At 39.6% G+C, this 23,730-nt stretch overlaps 1 protein-coding gene across 3 annotated transcripts in view; it reads right to left on the reverse strand.

Annotated features, from left to right (window-relative positions):
- Window positions 1-20,681, reverse strand: part of LOC144042730 (syntaxin-binding protein 4) — a 61,692-nt gene extending 41,011 nt beyond the window's left edge. The window contains exons 1-3 of one of the 3 annotated variants that reach the window (XM_077555636.1): window positions 20,267-20,681; window positions 15,922-15,995; window positions 3,067-3,162 (exon numbers count right to left, since the gene is read on the reverse strand). In XM_077555636.1, coding sequence (XP_077411762.1) covers window positions 3,067-3,162; window positions 15,922-15,995; window positions 20,267-20,313 — 217 coding nt within the window. In that variant the 5' untranslated portion in view covers window positions 20,314-20,681. Of the gene's footprint in view, window positions 1-3,066; window positions 3,163-15,921; window positions 15,996-20,266 lie in introns of those variants that run through there. The other 2 variants (XM_077555638.1, XM_077555637.1) reach the window with 2 other exon arrangements.
- Window positions 20,682-23,730: the final 3,049 nt, after the last annotated feature.

A 23,730-nucleotide genomic window follows, 5' to 3' on the forward strand; every position in this document is an offset into this window, starting at 1 on the left:
ACTGGTCACCAGTCAAGCAGATATTCCAACCAAGAGAATAGGAAGCATTGTTTTTGCAGTGTGCTATGCATGAAACTTGAACTGAGATTTGAAGCCAGTGCCTCACAACTGTAAGGCAGATATCCTAACCAGTACATCACTGCTCCCAGATAATAGGCTTTATTTTCATGACTAGTGCAAGTCTGTAGGTCGGCAAGCTGTGTAAATCAGCATTGAGGCCAGTAACACCAAAATGTGTGGGGCAGCCACAGTCGTGGGCAAGCAGTTAAGGTTGTTGCTTGCCCCTGTGCGGACCCTGGTTCAAGACTATCCACGTGGCTGTCCTTGAGCAAGACACCGATACCCCAAACTGCTCCCTGTACGATGAAGAAGCCCCACTGCTGCACTGTGTGTTTGCTGTTATGGGTCAAATTCAGAGGTCAGATTTCATGTACAGTACATGACAAAAACAAAAGGATAATTTGTTTCATTTTTCATCTTGGTATTATCACAGACACGCGCATCCTGGCACACTTAAAAAAGGACAGATTGCACCATTATGGACATGATCACAGCGACTTCATTTGTCGTCAACCAAAGTTGCTTATTTCCTTTCAATCTTTCAATGTACTGATAATCCTTGACGTGTCAGAAGAAACTGCTTTGCTTGAGTCCAGGAAGGCAAAGCGCATATGAGATGTTTATAAGGAACTGCATGCATATGATGCAAAGTTGGTGTGGGAGACCTCAGATCTATACTGTGAAGTGGGCACCGCCTTCAACTCTGATCCTTTGTGTGGTGGGTGCATGACAAAGGAAATGCCTTTGCTATGCTGGAACACAAAGCAAAGACTAAATTCACAAACAGGTGAAACAAGGCTTCTATAGAAATGGAGTCTAATGTGCCACTTTAAATAAAAATGACATTTTCAGTGCCATGCTAACCCCTATTAAATGACAACAGAACAGTGCAATTGTCTAGAAGTAGAAATGCAGTGTTTGTTCAGACATTACTTGTCACAACATGACAAAAATCTAGTGTTATGTATCCAATTCGCTATAGAATTTTTGGCAACAAAAATTTAAGAAAGAGTGAACATTAAAAATAGGTGAAATTTAAACATGATCAAATTAAAATTGTGACCCATGTTTTGCGCACATTAATCCCTAGGTTTTCCCGCAGTTCAATACACTAACAGCTTTATTTCAGATGAAACGCTGCCTTCATTTTTGGAGTGCAATGTTCTCATGTCATGGTTTAAAGCTGTTTACATGTATGTATATTACCGAAATGTCTTTCTTCACACTCTGAGTTTTCACAACAACAAAAACAAATGAATTGATGTATCACACATAATCCATCTATGCATCCATCCATTTTCCACTGCTTACTCAAGGTCAGGTCATTGGGGGCAGCATCTTAAGACGGGAATCCCAGACTTCCCTATCCTCAGCCATTTCGTGCTGCTCGTCTGCGGTGCCATCCTAACCTGATGCCTTAGCCACCTAATATGGCTCCTCAGAGCAGAGGATCAGCGGATCTAGTCAGAGCCCCTCCTGGGTGATTAGGCGTAGGGCGAGCTTTGACACCTTGCTGTGGACACTCATTTCTGCCACTTGGATCTTATTATTTTGGTCCAATTTAGAGATCATGACCAAATGTGAGAGTAGGTAAGCAGAACGACCCCGAAATCAGCTCCTTTTTCCCAACAGATCGAAGCAGAGTCTGTATAACTGCAGACATCTGTAAATGTCCTCCTCCATTCTTCCCTGATTTGTGAATAAGACTCTTTCACGTGGGGAAGGATCTCATCTCAGACCTGGAGAGGGCACTCCACCCTATTCTGACTGTGAACCATGGTCACAGATTTGGAGGTTGTGATTTTATTCCCAATTGCTTCACACTCAGCTATGAATCTGTCATGTCTGGGAAGATCTGGCTTTGGTTGAGGGCCCTAAGTGACAGAACCACTACAGTAGATCACGGCTTACAAAAGCCAACAGAGGCCAAAAAACAGATAACAATAATGAGGTCACCAAAACATATGCTTTCAATGCCTCAGCTATGCCTAGAAATTATTTGCATAAAGATCATGAACGGAATCCTTAACAAAGGGCCTCCTTGGCAGGAAACAAATCCTTCTTACTGCCAGCAATGTGGACCAAATTCAGACAAACCTTCGTACAGGACCGAGCAGCCCATGTTACGTGGTCCCTGACCCCAACCTTCTTGACCAGCACCCACAAGACCCTCTGAGGGACACATTCTCCAGAAAGCACATGTAGACTAGTTGGGTGAACTCATGCGCTCAATAAGGGCTAGCCCCCTGTTCCATGGCCAGGATTAAAACCATACTGCTGCTCCTGGATCTGATATTCAACTTCCCGATGGACCCATAGATAAAGTTCCTCAAAGCCAAAGTTATTCTGCATAGTCTCGCCTAATGCGTCCTGTGATATGACTCCCTCTCCACCTTGACAAAATACCTCACCATTACTGTCCACGCACAGGTTTGAGGATTATCACCTAAACAGGCACTGACCATTTACAAGTACAGGCCTGTTTTACTGCCTAAGATACAGTCTCAAATGATTATTTATTTAAGCTTCCCAACTCCATTATTATGAAAACAATGCATTTAATAATAATGTATAGCATAGGGTTTTGCAAAACATTCTGTACGATTGTGGAAATGTCTGTATTTTTATGCAGACACAGAAGTAATTTGTGCACACTATTTAAGACCAACACATCCAAATCCAGTCATGATAGACATAAATGGTAATGTTATAAATACTTGCCATTGATCCTAAATGGCAGGACACTAACAAAAATAAAAGCAATAGATTTGTCAGAATCTCACTTATTATTCTTTTATTTTGTAAACTACTGCACCTGCAACTCGATTTCTAATGATAAAGAACACACACATATATATATATATATATATATATATATATATATATTTTTTATTATTTATTTATTTTTATTTTTTTTAACAGAAGTAGTAGTCTTGATATCCCAGTAATTAAAAAAAAAAAAAACTCATGTGTGAAATGAACAGAAATACACTTAAAGTCACTTACCATCACTTGAAGCAAGGCCACCAGGTAAAATCCTTTTAACGTAAACTCCAAACTCCTCTCCAGTTAGCTCCTTCACTCCTCCAATCACTTTAATTCCTAATGAAAAGAGATGCAGATAAATTGAAATGTGCCCGATTTTATTATGAGCAGAACCAGACATCAAGCTTTTTAGCTCTGCCTAGAGATAACTAGGAAGTAGATGAATCGCCAATGTTATGTTCCGTATTTTGGAGGGTTTCTGCTTTGTTAGTGGAAGAGGCAAACAAACATTACTGAATTAGACAGACTAAATTGATCACTCCTATAATTGAAGTAACCCACATGTTTTATTTTACTTTATTTGACTGGGAGCCAGTGTATATCTATTAGGGCTGGACTAACATGATCTGATTGTAAAATGCACAGTTGATCATACAAACACTGTGTTCAGAGAACAAAACCAACAAATCGTTAATTTCGCTCAAAAATCAAAATCTTATTCAATGTCTATTTACTTTCAGTAAAACTTATGCTGTTGCAACTTGCTGTACAATGATACAGTAAGTTCTTATATAGGAATATATGTAGGAATATAGGATAACAATCTCTGTAGCCTCGATGACCCTTTATGAATAAGTTGTTAACGCCCTATGCATTATTCTGTTGAAAAAGAAGCAGTAAAATGACCAAAATGATGTAAACCTCAGCCAATATATTGGTCAATATAAGCAGATATCATCCACCATTTTGGATGCAACAGAGAATGTAAACAAAGCCGTACTGTAAGGGCTGCGTATTGTCGAGGTTGTTTTTGAGTGAATAACATGTTAAAATACAAGATTCGTGTGAGTTCTTACAAACTGAACCGCAAAGCCCGGGACCGATACCTTGCAAAAATGCAAGTGATAAAGGTTTGAATACCTATGAAATTCCCAATAGGGAATGAATATTTTCGTGTACCTCATGTCCGGTGTAAGTGCCTAGACCTTAGAACAGTTTAAAATTTATAACTCTCTTGCCTCACATACGCAGTTTACAAACAGGTGGTGCTGCTGTGTTTGCTTTTGTACTGTTTTGTTTGTTTTATAAATCCACTTAAGCTACATTAACTAACATATTATTATAATTATTAAATTATTAACATATAAATAAATTCCCATATTATATATTAAATGAAATAATGTAAATAAAATTTATATATTGCTTTATCTTGCGTAAATTGTAAATATAATAACGTACGGAATGTACGGAGCACACTCTTGCCAGGAACAGAATGTTGTTAAAGGTGATTTCTTTTTTTCTTCTTACGGCCGGCAACCAAACCATTATCGTCGCTTTGAAATCTCAGAAACGTGTGTTCCCTCAGTCTTCCGCCAAACAGTAAACCTGCTTTGTTTAGTTTTTTTTTAGCCTTTGCAATTGTGGGAGGTATTGCTACACCCCCTAACACAGCAAGAGTTCGCCATATTTCACTATTTCAGCCAGATGCATGGCAATAAATCGGTGCCATCATGACAGAGTACGTTTTGCCTTGTAAACAATAGCCACGTTGGATCCAAAATGACGAATACGTCGATGATGACATCAATAATAATAATAATAATAATAATAATTCATTTTACTTAAAAGCGCCTTTCAAGACCCTCAAGGATGATGTACAACAGTTAAAAACTAGATTTAAAACCAAAAATATAGAATAATAATAAAAAAGCTAAAAATAAAGAAGCAGTGTAGTTTTAAGGTGAGTAGGCAATCTTGAAGAGGTGGGTTATTAGTTTGGATTTGAAAATGGTCAAGGAGGGTGAATTGCAGAGATCAGGGGTCAGACAGGTATGGAGGAGCAAGGTTGTGAATGGCTTTGAAGGTAATGAGGAGCAGCTTAAATTGTATGCGGAATTTAACTGGTAACCAGTGGAGTTGCTGGAGAACAGGGGTGATATGATGGAAGGACGGGGTTCTTGTAATGAGACGTGCAGCTGAGTTCTGGACTAGTTGGGGTTTATGTAGGGATTTGTGTGGAAGACCAAAGAGGAGGGAGTTACAATAATCAAGACGGGAGGTGACAAGACTGTGAACAAGAATAGAAGCAGATTGGGGGGGAGGGGCAGAGTCGATTGATGCTGCGGAGGTGGACCGAGTTATGTTATTGATATGTTTATGGAATGATAAAGTGTTGTCGAGGATGACACTCAGACTCTTAACCTGAGGGGATGGGGAAACTAGGGAGTGATCAACAGGGATGGAGAAACTGTCAGCTTTGGATAATGTAGATTTTGTTCCAACCAGAAGAACCTCTGTTTTGTCACTGTTGAGCTTCATGAAGTTGTGGGTGAACCAAGAGTTGATTTTGGATAAACAAGAAGTAAAGGAGGGGGGAGGGAGTGAGATGCTAGGTTTGCAGGAGAAATAGAGCTAGGTGTCAGCCGCAAAGTAATGGAAGGAGATGTCATGTTTCCGAAATATAGTGCCAAGAGGAAAGGGGGTAGATAAAGAAAAGTAGGGGGCCCAGGACGGAGCCTTGGGGAACACCTGAGGAAACTGGATATGACTGGGATGAAAAGGACTTAAGCTGAACGAACTGAGTGCAGTCTTTGAGGTAGGAGTGGAACCAGGGAAGGGCAGTGTGGGTTATGCCGATGGAGGAGATTCTATTGAGAAGGATGTTGTGTGAGATGGTATCAAAGGCTGATGACAAGTCACGGAGGACGAGGATGGAAAGTGAACCAGAGTCAGCTGCAATCAGGAGATCAGAGGTAACTTTTAATAGAGCTGTTTCTGTGCTGTGTAAGGGACGAAAGGCTGACTGAAAAGGCTCATAAAGACAGTTGTTTGATAAATGAGAATGAAGTTGAGTGGCGACTACTTTTTCAAGGAGTTTAGAAATAAATGGTAGATTGGGCGGAGATTATTGTAGTTATTTGAGTCTAGAACAGGTTTCTTCAGGATGGGAGTGACAGCTGCGGTTTTAAACAATGATGGGACTGTTATGATTGGTGTCCTGTCTTACTTGTAAGGTTTTGTTTGCACCTGTACTCGTCATCCTGTTCCCTTATGTCATCCAATCATCTCCCCCAGCCACTTGTGTCTTGTCCAGGTGTCTCTCTTGTCTCGTCAGTTGGCTTGTATTTAGTTTCCTGGTTTCGTACAGTCTTGGTTGGATCATTGTCGCTGTCACCACTCTGGTGTTTTATTGTTACTTAGATTTTGGTATTTTCATAACTTTGTTGGTTTTGTTTATTTAGAGTTTTACGCAGTTCCCCTGTTAGTGGTTTTTGTTAAATACATCGTTTTCAGTATAATATGCATCCCTGCCGTGGTTCTCCTGCCTCCCTGTATTTGGGTCCTCCAACCTCACCGTGACAGAACGATCCAACCAGAAACGGACCTAGCAGAGCAAGAGGCAAATACAAGTCCCTGTTCCGACGGCGCACGTCCTATGGCCACCTCCAGTTCCCGTTTCGGCAGCGCACGTGCTGCGCCCGCCACCAGTTCCAGTTCCGGCAGCGCACGTGCTGCGCCCGACACCAATTTCTAGTTTACGGCGGCGCATGTGCTGCGCCCGCCACCAGTTCCAGTGTCCGGCGGCGCACATGCTGCGCCCGCCACCAGTTCCCGTTTCCGGCGGCGCACGTGTCCTCTTCCTGGCCCCGCTGCCATGTTTAACTTTTGTTTGGGACGTCTGGGATCCGTCCCTTGAGGGCGGTACTGTTATGATTGGTGTCCTGTCTTACTTGTAATGTTTTGTTTGCACCTGTACTCGTCATCCTGTTCCCTAGTGTCATGCAATCATCTCTCCCAGCCACTTATGTCTTGTCCGGGTGTCTCTCGTTGTCTCGTCAGTTGGCTTGAGGACTTGGAGTTGTGGATTAGAGCTGCAAATTCGGAGGAATTGGGAAGTGAAAAAGTGGAGAGGGGCAGGCAGATGGGTGAGGGTTCAGGTATGGAATGTTGCAGAGGATTTGCATAAACTGTTTGGTGAATATTTTCAATTTTTCCAATGAAAAACAACATTATAGCGTTGCAAGTGTCAGTTGAAAATATGTGTGGTGGTAGTGAGTTGGGTGGCTGGAAAATACCGTTTAGGAGTGAGAATAGTGTTTTTGTTTTGCCAGCATTTGAGGAAACTAGACCAGAAAAGTAAGATGATTTGGTTTGAGCAATTGAATCTTTGTATTGAGAAATGTGCTGTAAATGCATTTGTTTGTGAATTGAAAGCCCAGCTTTCCTGTAGAGACATTGAAGTTGTCGACCCTTCGACTTCATTGCTCGAAACTGTGGGGTGTACCAGGGGGCAGTTGAAGAAAAGGAGACAGTACATGTTTTCATTGGGGCAAGAGAGTTGAGGATGCTGGTAAGTTCAGTGTTGTACTGGGCTGCAAGTGAATTGGAATTATGATTTGGTAGATGTTGGAGCAGAGAGTTTCAACATCAATGTGCTTTATGTTCCGGAAGGAGATTATGTGGGGAAACTTAATGGCAGATAAACATAGGGTGACGTTAAACGTGAGGAGAGAGTGGTCAGTGACATTGAGTTCATCAGTAGAACAGTTGGAGGGTGTAAGACTGGAACAACAAAGAAGATCCAAGGTATGGCCTTTGGAGTGAGAAGGGAAATCGGAAAATTGATTGAAACCCAAACTATCCAGGCATGATAGAAAATCTCAAGTGAGGGGGAGATTTTTATTTTCAATATGAATATTGAAGTCTTCAAGAAGGAGTACATTGGGGGAGAGAGAGGAGAGCTGAGTGAGTAGAGTGGACATGTCATTCAGAAAGTCACTGTGTAAGTTAGATGGGCAACTGTGGCAACGATGGTGGGGCTGGGGCCGGGCAGCGACAGAGCAGAGCATTCAAATGAATTGAAAGCAGGCACGGAGACTGGAAGAGCTTTCCACTTCTCGCGGTGAATTACCGCTAGCCCTCCTCCACAAAGCCCCGGCGGAGTGGATTTGTTGAGCTGTGAGAAATCATTCGTCATGTTTCGGTCAGACAAAGAAAATCCAGTTTTGTGGTCAGAGAGGAGATCCTGTATGTGGTGGCCCTTACTCGTGAGTGAGCGAATGTTCAATAAGCCGAAGCGGACTGCTGAGTTGTCTTGCTTGACAGTATTAGCCCACCGAGCTAGGTAGGCAAGAACACTCAGGTCAACGGTCCGTGCAATTTTTACGGGGGCAGCGAAAAGTGGACCAGATGGGTTGAATTGTTATTAACTCTTTGACTGCCAAAAACGTTAAATAACGTTTAGTAAAATCCTACGGAGGAGCGCCTAAGACGTTCACCAAGTTTTTTGGGGGGAAACGGGTGGAGGAAAGCCTTGGCCAGCTGTGCTGAAAGTATCAAACAGATCTAGTTAGTATAATGACTATATTTGGCCCCTAGATGGCAGCGATGACTCTCTTTGGACAAGATCGGGTAGGCGTCAGTAGTAGAAGACGTGAGGCGGAGCTAGAGTGTTGAGGGGACAATGGCTGAGAAAGCGAAGATGGCGACCGGTGGCAAGCAGCTCACGCTTGATCGTTTTTTTCAAATAAGAGAAGCATCACCCAGTGCTAAAGAGCACATTGATGACGACGATGATGATGATGATGGTGACTCCGAGGTTGACACCGAAGTTGGAAGCGTTGACGCGGCGGCTATGATCACGTCATAAAGCCTCACCGGCTAGCGATGCTAACGCCGGAAAACACGGAGCACAACCGAGCACTTCTGCTCAGGCGGACGTTCAGGCGGACGTTCAATCGGACGACGAAGAGTGCCCTGAGTCCAATGCATATTCATCGGAGGAGTGGGTACAGTCTGATCACAGAGAAGACAATGGTTATGGACTACGATGCCACCATGAATGGAGCGGATAAGATGGATCAGAACATCTCTTACCACCCGGTAAAGGAACTGAAGGACATGAGGAAGCCAGACATAACGTCACCGTATCATGATCCTGAGAGTAGACTTGATGGCAACATGGCCAAACACACACTGCAGTATATACTTGCTATTGCCCAGGAAAAAAAGCCAGCAAAAAAGTGTAGCGTCTGCAATCGCAGTGAAACTAATCTATTGTGCAAATCCTGCTGCGTCCCCTTGCACGCAGGGGAGTGTTACAAAAAGAAAAACTGTATTTGAAACATCCACACAATTGTAAATAGTACCACAGTTGCACACATTTGTAAATAGTTTGCCAAATTGTTTTGTCAAATTGTTACACTGTTGAATGTAAATAAACGTATTTTGATATCAAAAAACACTTTTTTATTGTTGGTGGTAGTGTTTTACAGAAGTAAAGCACTGTTTAGGTGTTTGTGGCATCATTCATGGGAAAAAAAAAGGTGTCAAATTGAAATAATATCGTTTCACAAAAAGCTTGATTTCTCCGTATTTTGTTTCAAAACAGAGCATTTGGGTGAAACTAACCATTTTCTATTGTTGATTACTGAAAAATGGAATAAGGTAGAAACAAACTTTTTTTTTTTTCTGATGAAAGATGAGAGTCCAATCTTTCATTTGGTAGTATGTGTGTTTCCATAGTCCAAACACAAAATTTTCTGTGGACCTTGAAAGATCAGTCAAAATGCTTAAATCGGCTGGCACCCACGGCATCCCTTTTCTGAAAACGTCTGGCAGTCAAAGAGTTAATAAGTTGTAGTGAAAGTTCCGGCGAGATCTACGGTGAATATATCTTCTACAAGGCAGATGAGCAATGTCGGGGTGAACAAATAACTCCGGCGGTGGCGTTGGTGGCACATTGGGCAGGAGTCGGTAAATCCAACGGAGTTCAGCGGCGATGTACTGAAGTTTCCCTGCCGCAGTTAGATGGCAGGATTGAAACAGTCCGAAATACATAAAGGAGACAATCTTACGGGGCCACATGGCGGATGACAAACGCGACCATGGGAAGGTAAGCTAACCTTAGCCACCCAAACACGAGACACGCCAGCAGCGATGTATCGATAGTTGAGCGGAGAAGAGAAATCAATCTAACACTCGGATAAAGGCAAAAGCAAATAAAATCAAGTAACAAATTTAAAACAATCTCTGGGAGCTAAAAACAATAATACTAGTACAATTTTAACCGGAGAGCAGCAGCAGCCAGTCGCGCCAGCAACCGTACGTTGATGATGACGCGCCTTGCACAGGGCCTATTTAGATCCAATCAATTCACAGCAGAGGTCACCAAACTTTTTGAAGCTGAGAGCAAATTCTTAGGCATTTCTTACAATTGGGAAACAAATGTGTAACAATATGCAACCCTTTATTGTACAAATCCCTGCCAATGTTCACATTTTTAAATGATTATTTCTACAACATTCCTAGGAAATCCCAATGCGCCACTGGTGAGCTATTTTTAGAACAGGCCCACAGGCTTCTCATGTCTTTGAGGTACCACAATAACACCCAATTTACTTGTTGTTACTGTTGTAGTAATAGTTGTAGTCGTATAGTATTTGCATAGTCTATAATAATAGATAATGTTGTAAAAATAACAGTAGTAGTTTTTACATATATTTATTGTACAATTTATTCATTGGCCTCTGCATTGCAATAACTCTCCATTCAATCGTCTTAAAACAGCAACTCATTAAGACTTCTGATCATCAAAGAGTGGCTTAAGCGGTTTGGCAATCATAAGCATCAATTAGAGCTGCAAGCTGTTATATGGTGCCCTCGCAACCTTGACCATGTTTGTGTACTTGCACGTTGGGGTACTGTTACATTGGACAAAAGGACCCTCTAAAATATACATATTTTAGCCAGGTATAATGTGTGTGCAAAGTTTCATGACTATTCATTAAAATATGAAGTCTATAAAAGGCCAAAAATGCTGCACAATTCCCCAAATAAATTAAAAAATTGGGCCAATTATTGAAAATTGCACAAGAAATCTGTAAAATGTTTCATGAGTGTTCACCCATGTTTAGACCTGCAAATAACAGCATAATGTTTGTAAACAATTTCCGTGGCTGTCAGTGATTCGTACAACTGGGAATGTTTTGTTAATTTTGAAACGCAAATATATATATATATATATATATATATAACCAACACTTTCATGATTACACAATCATTGTCTTATCCGACTTTGTGCCAGAAAATCATATAGGCTATTGTAAAACTTGACACAATGTACTGTCCAACCCTATCACTATGCCTCAACTTTCTCTCGTCCAAAAAGTCATGAGGCAACCTAGTTAATGCTAATTGCTGAATAAATAATTATAACATAATACCACATGGGGTTTTGAATGTTGTCTCCTGGGTATAAGGGAAGGTCATTTTGTGAAATCCACCATTTATAGAACTGCTGACAGAAGAGGATTTGTGGGGTGGGAGGAGTATGGCCGTAAAAGTAAACTCTCAGGGCAGTCTTTTATTTTCCCCTTGGAGCAGCAGCACTCCTTTGGTTTATTTTCGAATATGAATTACAGTGAATTGTGCATGCAATGAACAATAAAGGATGCAACAGTAAATAGATTTTTTCTACTTTCTGGCATCGAAATGTAAAGTATTTGAGTGCCTCAAAGAAAATAAAGCATGATCTCATTGCCCAAATAATGTATAGAATATATTGTCGTAGAAGTTGGTTAAAATTTACATAAATCAGCTGAGCCAAGCCACCCAAAAATAGATAATCGTGGATGAAAGCAGATACCATCTGGAAGAAAGCTAAAGGGCACTTGATAATGTGGAATTTTTACTTCTTAGAGCCTGTGACTGAACAGGTGAGTGACCAAATAAATTTTTGCATCAGCAGTGTAATCTAAATTTGGGATAAGGTAAGAAGCTAAATTTTTGCATCAGCAGTGTAATCTAAATTTGGGATAAGGTAAGAAGCTAAAAACAACAACAACAACAACTACAATTGAGGGCCAAATGTGACTAATAGAAAACGAGTGATGCCCCTCAAATTTGTTGTAATGATTGATGATCCAGATGATGTTCTGGACCTCTACATGCTCAGTCAAAGGACATGTAAGACCCAAAAGAACCCATCAAGAATCTAACAAATCAAATGGAGCAAGGACACACATTATAAATGAAGAATAAATATTTTCATGAAATGGTTAAAAAAAAAAATCTCTACATTATTCTATATTTTTTTAATCCTAAAAATGTTGGTTTTACAAAATGCAGTCAAAATTCAAATTGGCTTTGCACTTATTTTTGAGAAACAGGCTGAGAGACGCAAGTGGTGAGACCGCCTCTATGGTGCTGACTTCAAAATCTATCCTGAAATTATGAATGTCAAATGCGCAGCAGTCTTATACTATCATTGTCAAGATGCTCAGCATGCCTAAAGCTCTCTTCATTTCATAAGAAGACTCTCCCAACACACACACAAAAACCACCAAAGCCTTTCCTATTCTTGAAAGTCTCTTATTAAATCTTTACATCGTTTTCTGAGCTTAAGGCCAGTACTAGCCTGCTACCACAGACTAAATTGAAACATTAATTGGGTCTTAAGCAAAGGGGTACATGTTAATTATCGCCAAAAATGAGGTTACTTTATTCCTTATCTCAGTCCTCCAACCTTTCTTATCCTTCTCTGAGGAAAACTGTTCCTTGTTCCCTGTTCAGCTTCAAAGCATTCTTCCCCCCAACTAGCATCAGATAGGAAGAAAAACATTACCCGCCTAACGCATAAGTAGCTGGAGCACATATCAGCGATATGAATCCTATTTTGTTTTTCAAATCCTGTTCTCTATTTTTTATGTTTGGAAGACATTGTTGGTCTATTTTCTTAAAGAGGTTATTAAACTAAAATATGATGACAGAGTGGGTACTGAACAGTTAGCACAGTTGCCTCACAGCAAGAAATTTGAATTACGACATAAATTAACAATTCTTATGAACTTCAATGTTTAGAGCAGACATGTTGACACAATACATTCTATATACATTCAGAAACTCTAGAGGCTTTATGAGTTTGGGGTTGTAAAAAGTCTACACATCCTTCGTCAAATATTTCGTTTGACCAAGACAAATTATAAAAAATAAAAAAAATCCACCTTTAATGAAGCCTTCAACCTGTATATCACAACAATTGGGCCTCTGAACAGTGGTGTGTACTTTTTTTTTATCCCCCTGTAGACTTTTTTTTTTAAAATATCCAATGTATATGTGCATAACCACACATGGATGTGCTCAAATAAAGTTTTTGTTCTGCATCTGTGTCTTTGCCCTGTTGATCACACCGTAACAGGTGGAGAGGAAAAGATACACGCACGCTCACTCTCGCCTCTCCCACCCCCAACTCACTCATCCAACACAAATCTAACTGCAGCCATATTAGATGTGTGTTTGACAGTCAGTAGGAGAAGAGGATAGTTAAGATGGCAGCACCCATGTCGACAGTGACTGCTTTGGCTCACGATATTTTTGCCAAACTAGGATCTAACACAGCATCAAAACCAGTGGAATCCAGAACAAAAGCTCAGTGGGACATTACTGACGCAATCAATGTATTTGTGTTGTCATCATATGGATCCAGTAGGTCAACAATTTGTGAATTTTCATATATATATATACACACACACACACACACACAGTACTCAGCATAAATGAGTACACCCCCTTTGAGAGATAAAAGTAACATTCTAAACAATATCTCAATGAATACAAAAACAATTTCCAAAATGTGGGCAAGACAAAGTTTAATATACATCTGGTTAATTTATAACATGAAAGTAATGTTAATAATATAAATTAGATTAGACATTTTTCAGTTTTACTCAAATAAGGGTAATGCAAAAATTAGTAGACCCCTCAACAAAAATGACTAAATCTAGTACTTTGTATGGCCTGCATGATTTTTAATCCCAGCACAGCTTCTAGGCATGAAATGAACAAGCTGGCATCAATCTTTTTCCATTCTTCAAGAATGGCCTCTTTTAGAGACTGGATGCTGGATGGAGAGTGATGCTCAACTTTTCTCTTTAGAATTCCCCATAGGTGTTCAATTGGGTTCAGATCAGGAAACATACTTGGCCACTGGATCACTTTCACCTGGTTCTTCTTCAGAACAGTGGCCTTAGATGTGCACTTAGGATCATTATCATGTTGGAAAAGTGCACGACGACCAAGGGCACTGAGTGATGGCAGCATCTTTTCTTGCAGTATTGAGCAATACTGCTGTGAATTCATGATGCCATCAATGAAATTCAGCTCCCCAACACCAGCAGTACTCATGCAAACCCACATAAGGACACTGCCGCCACCATGTTTCACTGTATTCCTCAACTTTGCTATGCCATACAGTTTTGAAGCCATCAGTTCCAAAAACTTTTATCTTGGTCTCATCACTCCAGAGTACAGAGTTAATTATAATGATTTCATTTGGATTGAATATAATAAAATACTAATAATTACAACAACAGTAATTATTAATTAATTATTTAAACAGGACATGACAGTTGTTGGGAAAAGTAGAAAGGACATAAAATTGGGAAAACATAAATCAACCACACAAACACATTGTAAATACATGTAAATAATTAAAACAATGCAGACTGCTTTGGTTAACAGCTAGTGCTTGAGAATAAAAACAAATGGTATCAATAAAAAGTTAGAAAAAAAATACTATAAAAGAAAAAAAAATTGTGGGTGGGACCAAGCTGCATGCGTATAGTGCAATGGGAGTGACGTACAGATAAAAACAACAGCACTCAGCCTTCTGTATTCTTAACCCAGCTAAGTTAAGTGGGTTAGGGCTTTACTACATGACCTACTTTGGCTCACTGGCAAGCATACTGATACTGACACAGGGATACCTCGCGCTGTGGAGAAAATCCCTTTCAAAAGTACTACTTACATTATCAGACTTGCTCAACAGCCGGCTTGCATACATAGGGAAATGGAACTGATGTTTTCATTACTTCCCCCAGTAAAGTTTTTTTGTTAGAAGCATTTGTTTAAAAGACTGATATGTGATACAAAAAAACTTAATAGACATTTAAGAAGTGTCACATTTCAATGTTTTCAGTAGGTTTTAAAATACAGTATTCCTAACCCATCTTGTAGTGAGGCAGCTGTATGAAGTAATGTAGACTACCACTGGCTAGACCAATTGTTCTTATATTTCAATTTGTTTTCCAGTGGTTATTACATGCATCACTGGCAATGAACAGAGCCAGAGAGTACCTGATCTCAAAGCCCACAGTGAAAAACAAGCAAGCGGCAAAGACAATGCAAGCATTTTCTCAACACCCAACATAAATTAAGTGCCACTACCACGTGCTAATGTAACCATATCCCCCCACACAAACACACTAAAAGTGAGCACACATACAGTTGGGATTCCTTCGTATTATCCCTCATGATTCATTCATGATTCAAAATGCACTTAGAAAATAGAAGATTATTATCGTCAGCTAACTCTCTAGCTGGTAACAGTGTTGGCTAAAGCCAACATTTCATATCTGCTTATCTTTTGGCTTTGACAGGGTATTACTTTGGCTACCACGGCAATTGGTGGAGCAAACCATTTGTGCACGACCTCCGATTTTTTCAAGTTGCCATGAATGTGATGAAAGTTGAACTTGACGTCAACAAGTCGCTGATGACTTGATGATGGTACTGTTGTGCAAAACATGCACATGAAAAGAGCTCAACCTCTACTGCAGGATGCTAAGAGAAAAAAAATACTCTCACTCAGTGTGCTTGTCATTGGGACAGCCAGGTAACATTAGCACAACTTTCCCAAATAGGAAAATATTATTAACCACTAGTTGACATCACACTTTTAGTTGACTAGCATGTACAAACGCTACTGTGTGTCACAAGTGATTTACCTTTTTGGTTTGGATACACAATTATAGTTTTGCTGAAACAAATCTTGTAACTCTTCTCTAACTCTCTTTAAGCAGTGATGTCAGTACTCACCTAAGCCATTCTCGCAATCTGTAAAGTCCATGGAATGAACTGTCCTGTCTACACCATATGGACCCATGAGTGTCCTAGTTCAAGAAGAAAAAGGGGAGAAATAAGTGCATGCATAATACATCTGCTGGAAAATGATCTAAGAAATCTTTTACATTTTATTTTTACCAGTGTGGATAGAAGCAACATGAAAACATTTGAGTTAGAGGGTGTACATAAATTGATTTGCAAATGTAAAAGAAGAATAAAGGAAGGCAATAAAACTGCTTTACAGGATGTTTTATCAGAAATGCTAGGATTTCTTTATGATTTGATGGCAGTGATGACATGACCACATCACTGCCACATATCTTCACAGTATGTTTAGGTCTGCCAGGTCAAAGTGTCATCCTCCCCCACCACCAAATCCAACACACCACCAGGTGCTGATCTGTTGACAGCCCCATCACACTCGCCACCCTAGGGTCCAAAACATGCAATGACACAACCACAAAATCAATCATCCAACTGTCCTAAGGTGTCCTGGTGCCAAGTGCACATTGGACACCCTTTATGCTTGAACAAATAATAACCACCTTTAGAGAGTACAAATATTAAGTTATAGTAAGTAAAAATAAACAGCAGTGATAATGTGGTTGCACAGGTGGGCATACCATGTTATACCTGGGGATATAGTTGTGTTTAAAATTACCCAGTTAAATTAAAACCAATTAACAGCACTCAGTACACACCTGTCGCCATTTCAAGTGGCTCTGGCACACTCCCCCAAAACATTTTGTTGCCTATTAGGCTTTTCCTGACATTTTTGTGACAAGTGACATTACAGTACCGAAAGAATGATTATGTGTCCCTGCAGAATGGACGAAAATAAGAAAAGTGGCCAGGAAAGAGGCCAACAGCAACATTCAAATGTGCTTCCGAAAATTCTGGTGTGTACTGGCTGTTTAGTACCTGTGAAACCAATTTCCCGTCTTTTTCGTATGTCTGCTGTGGGGTAGACAGAAGCCTTATCTTACTTAGTGAAAAGAAAAACATTACACTTTAAATCTCTAAAACGCATGTGGGAAAATGTATTATTACCAAATAAAACCAAGGTTGAACTTTTTGGCCATAAGCCCAACACTGCTCATCAGCAAAACAACACAATAGCCTACGTACAGTGCAACATGATGGTGGCAACATCATGCTTTGCGGCTGTTTTTCTTCAGATGGTACTTTTTTGGGGTGGGGGGTGGGGGGATCTCACTTAAGGTACAATGAATTAAGAATACCGTAGTCCCAAATACCAATGCTAAGCACACAACCTTCAGCCTTCTGCTACAAAGCAAAATAAATAAATAAATAAATAATGATTTTTAATGATTCATCTTGGTCTCATTTTATTACATCACAAGTGTAGACTTTTTACATCTACTGCAATTTATCCCCTGATGTAATATAATGTAATAAAGCTTGTTTTATTGGTTGTTTAAATATCACTGGTGTCGGGCTAAAACCTCATAAAGTCACAATTTGGCAAATTTCATCGTTTTTTTTCCAAAATCTATACTTTTGGTCACTGAACACGTGTGGGTGTAATTTTTACAAATCATTGACAATCTAAAGTGTTGAAAATGGCTTGCTCTCTTTGATGATGTAATGTTAATAATTGAACAAACATACCATCTATAGGGTCTCCTGAAAAGTGATTTTGGAGATACAAGGTTTTGTCCCGATGCCAGTGATATACAACTTGAATGGTAAATGCAAGAGTACTGAGATTCACACAGTAAAAAAAAGAAAAAGCCATACTCAACGGAATATTTTTAAAGGACAACAACAACAGAATCATTTTTTTTTTTTATTGTTAGTGTATAGTTACTGTGAGAGATAGCCTAATGATGCAAGTGTTTGAAAGTTTACATAACAAACCCGAGGCATATGTAAACTTGAGATTGCGCTGTTTGGTGAGAATTTTAGGAATTAAAGGTGACGTGAGAATTTTGGTGATGATTCATAGCATTTTGGTGTCACTAGACAAAATTTAGCTTTTGTACATTTATAGTTCTGCTTATACAAGCATGTACATTATTGTGATATCGGTATTTTGTCCTACCACTGTATTTATCAGTGCCTTTTCATTGTATCGTTACTAATAGTAGAGTATTTTGGCAGACATTGTGTGCAGTATTGCATCAAAGCAGTGTAGATGAGATTTTGATCGTTTGCATAATTAACACATTGTATATAAATGACTACTTATCCCCTCCATTTCTGTTGATATGCACTACCATAATGCCACTTCACATGAAACTCAACTGTACGTTATTAATTATGTCTACCTGTATAGTTGATCTTATTTTGGCCTAGTGTTCATGCAGTGATAGCCTATATTTCTTACAAAAACATTTTCTGTGTGACTGCCAGAAGGATGACAAGGGGAATTATCAATATTTCAGCTGCAAAGGGTTTATAACAAGCAGTCTGATCCTCCCACGGCTGGCTGTGAAACAATGAGGCTAATTGAGGACACAATGAAATGGCAGCTGAAACTTCATGTTAAGAAGCATCACTTTCCTTAACATCTAAAGAAGAAGTGATAAATAATACAGTGAGACCTTTAAAGTCAACCCATTGGCTTAGAATTAAACCCCCAAATATGTTGGAAATATTGTCTATGAATTAGCACATAATGCCAGTAAGGCCGGGAGCCAGGTCCACTCCTCAGGATGTTTTTTGTTACCTTTTCCTAAAAGGGGTGTGTTTTGCCCCTGTGACCAAACAGACCAGAGTTGGGGGTGGTCCCTATCAACTTGTGATGGCCCAAAGTATGAGATAACAGGAAATCATTGTCAAAAAAAGCTAACAAAAAACATCCTGAGGAGTGGACCTGGCTCCCGGCCTAAGTGTTGAAACCGCCATCATGTGTGAAGTCATGCACACTGTAAGTCTCAGTGCAGCAAGCAGAGGCATGAGGATGACATCTGATTGTGCTTTGCTTTTTCTTTGCCTTTTTGTTGATTTTGTGCAACACCAATGGAAAAAAAAGGACTAGCATTAAATGTGTGTTAAAAGAATATGATAAAAGAATAAGATTCAGTGTACAGGCTACACCGGATCTTATGTGTGTGTTTAGCAGACTTGCATTCAAAGCAGTAAAACTCCAGCATCACCATTATACATCATTACTTGCTAATGAAGTTTCAGGCTAATTTGCCTCATTATATTGTACTATGAACAGTGTTTAACTTCATTCATACTGTTTCACTAGTTATAGTTTATTTGTTTATTTGTTCATTGGCCCTCCAAATTAAAAGATTAGATTTCAAAATAAGAGATTTAAACATCACACACAAAACAGCTTGAAGAATACATTTTAGCATTTACTCAGTATATATGCCTTAACATTTTTAGTCCATAAGTAGGGTTTTAATAGCATGATTTAATAACATTATTATCAAATAATAACATTAGTAACATTATGTGGTTGTAAATAAAGTGCTAGGAGTAACAAATGTCTTATTTTTTTTCCGTAGGATGTGTGGAAAATGAAACAAAAAATATGACTTGTTACTTAAATGAAATACATTTCAAATTTCAAACAAATTGCAAATTTCAGTCATGTTAAACACTGTTAATTGTTGATTGTTTGAATGTTGTACATTTTGTCCAGCACATTATGGGCAAAAATCTCCCGTGTGCTATGATCCATCCATGCATTTCCTGAACCGCTATAATATATACTTAAATATATTTCAACATTTAGAGACGCCGACTGAAATTAATTGTTTATAAAACAAAAGCATTTGGCATAATCTTTGGATACGCACACTAAGTACAACTCCTTATTGATAGTCCGGTCATCTTTTCTGGACATTTCCAAACATACCAGACAATGGTTTTAATCCACAAAACCGCTTTTACTGACAAGGCAGAGTAAATCCACCTAGATCTCGTTGCGCACGGCGGCTGGGCGAGCATAGACGACAGATGGAAGAGTTCAACCTTGACCGAAGCAAAGAAGAAAGAACGAGAAGCCAAGCTGCTGTTTTTACATGTTGTTCTCAAATCCCCAAAATATTAACATCTACACAGAACGGATGCGAAAATCGAAAGCGCTGTACGACACTGGTTTCCAAAGTCATAGCCCGCGTGCAAAAATACGCGTAGATGTTTCCGATTCAAACATTCTTTTTAAATATAAATAGTTTCTGTCTGGCCTTCTGTTTGTTTGACAAAAGAGCTACACATATAGACTATCTTGCTACCATGACAACAAAGATGCAGTTGTTTATCAAAAGTAACCTACATCCACAAAAGTGCGCACATTGTTTGAGATGACCACTTATCCCCCCCGTTCATTGCTCACCTGCTAATGATGACAGCTCCTTTATACATAACGGAAAAGGTTGGCATCTTGTCATGGAGCCAGTTTCTCCGCCAGAAAGGACGCGCAGACGGTCGCTCGGTGTGTGGAGCAGAGCTTCCCCCGCCTTAGCCTCCGACCAGCCGCCGCATGATGATGATACGCGCGCGCGTCTGCACAGGCTGCCTCTATATTCCCGTAAACCACCGTCGCCGCCGACACGGTGTTTACATCTCCCACCTTCAACCGCACATTTAATCTCTTACGTAATTTAAAAGTCGGAGAAAATTAACAAGGGTAGAGAAGATCCAAGACTGTGAAATATCCTGGCGCCGTCCCCGTCATCTTAATGCCTGTTGGACTTAAAAAGCCAGTTTGTTGCCAACAGCTGAAGTAGTATATGGCGTAGTAGGAGGTAGCGATTCACCCCTACTGTGAGATGCAATCCAATGCTGTGCAGTAGTTGCTCAACCATGCTGGTTACTTCACACTGTATTTTGTATCAGTTTTTAAAAAATAGTATTCGTTGTGTGTGTGTGTAAGACCTTTTATATCAATTCTATGTATAGACTATACATTTGTTGGATAAAATGCAAAACCACGATAATGATTGGGGTTGACGAGGTCATATTTTGAATTTACTGAAGGATTGTTATGACCCATTTCAAACCTAATTCAACAATGTATGTATGTATGTAATGTGTAGCCTACGCTTGTATGTAACAGTAATCGCTGCAAATAAAAATGTAACCTATGTCATTTTGGTTTGCAAACCATATTAAGAAAAAAGTGTGGGACTTTCAAAGGACAGTAATGCTAATGTTATATAATTATTGCACTTGGATAAACTCACATCCCTTCTTGCAGACTAGAATTTAAACTCATCAATGAGCCAAGCTAAGAAACAACAATCATGTGCTAAGTATTTAATCACCTGATTCTGAATCGATGTTGAAATGTTGAATTGCCAATTCTGGCAGTGTCCGACAAAACCACTTGTCTTAGGCTTCCTAAAACACTGAAACACAGATTATTCTTTTGATTTATTTCATGAGAAAAAAAATACGCAAGACCATGGACCGTGGTCTGTAACTGGATGATAAGACAAGGGAAGTTTATTTCTATAGCACATTTCATACACAAGGCAACTCAATGTGCTTTACATAATGAAAGACAACACCTATAAGCATCAACAAACAGCAGTTAACAACATTCAGAGGCAAAGAAGAGAAAACAAAAGAAGTTACAAAATGTACAAAAAGAACATTCATTGACAATGTTAAAACATTAGACAAAAGACTTTAAAAACATTTAGTGTAAGGGAGTTTTCTAAAAAATAATTAAAAGGGAAAAAAAATATTTTAAAATGTTTAAAATACCTTAATCAGAGTTAAGGGGGGGGGGGTGGAGATAAGTTTTTAACCTGGATTTAAAAGCATTTACACTCGGGGCTGACTTAACTTCTGTTGGTTGCTCATTTGTGTGCAGAATAACAGCTAAATGCAAATTCCAATTGAAATTTGATGAGGATGCTTTAGCCAATTTTTCTTTAATATTTCTATTCATTCGCTCAAACTGTCCTTGGTATTGGGGATAATACACTGAACCAAATGTGTTTTAATCCCAATGCCTTTTCTACTGCTTGTAGATGTTTGTTTTTTGTGTTTGAAACGGGTTCCATTGTCTGATCAAAATTTTCTAGGAAACCCATGTGATGCTATGTAATGATTAATCAAATGTTTTACCACGGTATTTGCTGTTTCAGATTTGCAGGGATATGCCTCTGGCCATCATGAAAAGGAATCCACTATTACCAGCAAATATCTGTATCCTGACACTGGTTTTATCATGTCAGTGAAATCCATCGAAACCACCTGACCCCGGAGCAGTCATGTCCGGATCGTGAGTGCCCTGGGGAGGTTTAGATGTAGGCATACTGTTATACCTGTTGCAAACACTGCAGTCCTGCAGTTCACTTTTAACAATTTGTCTCATGAAAGGATGCCATCAGGTGTGTAGTTGTCTCAGTGTTTCATACACACCTTACATGGCATATTCCATGGGCTTCAAAAATTTGATTTTTCAATTGTTTCTGAGATGGAATACATTTACCTTCTTTCCGCCATATACCTACTTCATCTTTTTGTCCCCCTTTGGACATCCACACCCTTTTTCTTCTGGAGTTGCTTCTTCCTGCCACAACTTAGCTGTTTCTACTATCACCTCCTGTGGATTGTCACATTCAGACTCACTTACAGTTAGTCTGAGTGTAGGTCGGTACCCTGCAACCTTTTTTTTTGCTGTTCGATCTGCTGATTTGTTTCCTGCTGATACAAAATCATTAGTTCCAGAGTAACCTTTACATTTTATTACTGCCACCGCTGTTGGGAGCATTAAAGCATCTCGCAATTTAAGAATATCATCCTGATGTTTAATGGGTGTACCGGGTTACAGTTTGGAAATTGTTTCGCTACCATTCTTTTAATGCAACATGAACTGTCGTGTGCATATCCCGGATCTGTGTAAATATTTACTGACTAGTTTTCTGTCAATCTGAGAGCTGCTATTAATGCCAAAATTTCAGCTCTTTGTGCTGACTGAGAGCCTAAAATTCTTTCTGCTTGGACTTCTTCAAAACCTGTTTCTGTGGGTTAAGTTACTGTCAATCCAGATTGTAGGCCATCGTTGCCTTTGAAGCAACATCCATAAACAAACTTTTACAACTTCTTCCTTCCCCCTTCTGATAAAGAGCAGCAGAAACACTGCTGACCTTTTCAGACACGTCAAGATAGAACATGCAACTGTAATCAGGAATCACAAAAGCTGTAGCAGTGGAAAGATGCTGTTTCAAAGAGATGAAGCGCAAAGACCTCGTGGCTTCAAGACAAAAAGTTACAGATGGAGCTGTCAGCAAGAGGTCATCCACATACTGCACCAGGAGAACAACAGGGGGCAATTCAAGTGGAGACAGCAACTGGCGAAGACAGTCATTGAAGAGTCTAGGTGAAAGGACAAAGCCTTGAGGCAAGCGATTGTAATGCAAAAGAAAGCATTAGCCAGGTCAATGCAAGTGAAATGAGTGTGGGTTGATGCAATTTGAGTGAGGACTCGGGACAGAAAACGTAGGAGTTAAGACGGCCGCATTAATCGCTCGCAGGTCATTGACCATGCGAAACTTTCCAGTATCTTTCTTCTCAATGGGTAAAATAGGCATGTTATAATCAGAGCCGGAAATTTCACACAACACTCCTGCTTTGAGCAAAAGGTCAATTGTTTCCGAAATGCCAATCATCCCAGCCTCTTTTACAGAGTATTGGGGAACATATATTTGTCCTGGTGTCATCTGAAATACAACAGGTGAGACGTTACAAAGACCAACATCAGTGGGATCCATGGACCACAGCAAAGTGGGAAAAAAATCAAAAAGGTAACCAGCAAAATCGCTGTTGGTTGTTTCACATTCATGG

This window comes from Vanacampus margaritifer, chromosome 2 (assembly GCF_051991255.1).
Source record: "Vanacampus margaritifer isolate UIUO_Vmar chromosome 2, RoL_Vmar_1.0, whole genome shotgun sequence".
Classification (NCBI taxonomy): domain Eukaryota; kingdom Metazoa; phylum Chordata; class Actinopteri; order Syngnathiformes; family Syngnathidae; genus Vanacampus; species Vanacampus margaritifer.